Raw genomic sequence first — 1,993 nt, forward strand, 5'->3', positions numbered from 1 at the left:
TTTTTTAAATTCTGCACGAACGTAGAATGCGCTAGCGTTATTTGTTGGCTGGACATGCGGTTACACGTTGCTAATATATCTTGATAAATTAATTCAATTTATGAACATAAATAAATATATGCCTGGCAAAAAGATGGATAATTGTTACAGGACTCAAGGTAAACTTGTTATACCATAATTTAAATGATTAAAAGACTACTCTATTAAAAAAAAATTATGTGTTGCCATTCAAATCAGAATTCAGTGGAAATCCTTGCCTTACCCAACTTATGGAAAATTGTGTATTTTGTACTCGGGTGAAATTGCTTCTGACTATGAACACTGTCATTGTATCAGAAAGTTAATGTAATAAGATATTCATGGACATGCATGTGCTTTTGAAATGATTGTTCAGTGATGCGAGGCTTCATTGAAATCCAGACTAATCCCATTTTACGGTAAAATAATCTTTTGTAACACAGCATGGATTTTGTATATGGATATTTTCATTTTGATGAAGTGTTTATTATTAAAATTCTAATCAAATAAAATGAAGCGATGAAGCTTCCTTTTCAAAAAACACGATGTTTACTTTGAGGGTCTACACGGAGACCGTGCGTGCCCGAATGATGATAGAAATAGTATTTTATATGTAAAAAGTATTTATCTCAGTAGTATAGATTCAATATTATTATGGACAAACACGATGTATGTTCAACAAGTTATTTTTACTTCCCACATTTCGTTTTAACGATCATGAGTACATTTCGACATGTTTAATTCAACGATAAGAGACCCACCAGTGGTACAAACGATATAATTTGTTTTAAAAATGCTTAATTTATATCCTTTATGAAATTATTTTCGTTTTTACCTCCAGAAACAGCGAGCTATGTGTTGTATAAAAAACATATTAAACCCTTCACTCAGTTATTTAACGATGGCAATTTATTACACCTGACACAAAACAAGGCGATAATAAATGCAGATAAGGACTCTATATTTTGCCAATTTACATTGTATGTCCCCACTCTTCTTAATCCCCTTGCAAATGAAAGAGATTTTCTGATGTGCTGAGCTAAATATTTGGTGCAAACAGAAGCACCACCCTTAATACTATCCTGGACAACATCTAACACCTTAGATGGAATCTACGTTAAAATATACGGGAAAAGTAGTAGCAATGGTACGATATATAAAGCAATGATGAGTTTGGAGGAAAATCAAACGCCACAAAGTCCCCATCATCTTTTGCTAACACCGATTAGCATTTCAAGGAATGGCAGTGGAACATCAGATGACGACAACAGAAGGAGAAAATCTTACCCTAAGACCAGTCCGAGGCAGACAGAGATTTTGCGAAAGTCAATGCAGATTGATGATCTCAGTTTAAGGCAAAGGTTCAGATTACATTTAAGACTAAAGCGATCAGGGGCCGATGCATCGAAAGAAGAGGAAATGACAAAAAAAAAGGAGTTGGATCCCAGCCATGATGATAATAAGGTACTAGAATGCACTAGAACTAAAGTGGCCAGTTTCGATGATATGAGCATTGTCCAGTTAAGAGTGCTCATTAATGAGCAAATTAGTGCATCAAAAATGTTGCAACGGATACTTTTAAGTGAAAATAATGCCGAATACGTACTTTTAATTTTGCTTTTACGTGCTCAGCGTCTGAAAATGTATTCGGAAGTGACGAAAATGTCAAACATTCACTATTTTGTAAACATATAATTTTGTTCGTCCATGCATATTCTTTGGATAAATTCAGATCTTAGTATCTCTGAAATTATGATTGTCTGTTTGTTTTTCCATCTCCTGCTTATACATCTAAGTCTATTCTTCCCTGCAGAACTATCCATGATTACCAGACTCCACAGACACAGACCTATCTATCTATCTATCTACGAACCTATCTACCTATATATTTACCTATCTACCTACTAGCCCATCTATTAATTATGTACATTTTACTTTACAGATTGGACGATATTCAAATATCTTGAAGGTTCAG

The 1,993-nt window shown here is 34.1% G+C and overlaps 1 protein-coding gene across 1 annotated transcript in view; it reads left to right on the forward strand.

Moving 5' to 3' along the window:
* Nucleotides 1–1,058: 1,058 nt before the first annotated feature.
* The window catches only part of LOC149802320 (uncharacterized), a 55,789-nt gene continuing 54,854 nt past the window's right edge, over nt 1,059–1,993 (forward strand). Inside the window, exons 1-2 of the mRNA XM_089951502.1 lie at nt 1,059–1,482; nt 1,961–1,993. The exon at nt 1,961–1,993 is cut by the window's right edge and continues 57 nt beyond it. Coding sequence (XP_089807628.1) covers nt 1,183–1,482; nt 1,961–1,993 — 333 coding nt within the window. The 5' untranslated portion in view covers nt 1,059–1,182. The remainder of the gene's footprint in view (nt 1,483–1,960) is intronic.

This window comes from Sinohyriopsis cumingii, chromosome 3, assembly GCF_028554795.1.
Source record: "Sinohyriopsis cumingii isolate HCF-2022 chromosome 3, ASM2855479v2, whole genome shotgun sequence".
In the NCBI taxonomy this organism is placed as follows: Eukaryota; Metazoa; Mollusca; class Bivalvia; order Unionida; family Unionidae; genus Sinohyriopsis; species Sinohyriopsis cumingii.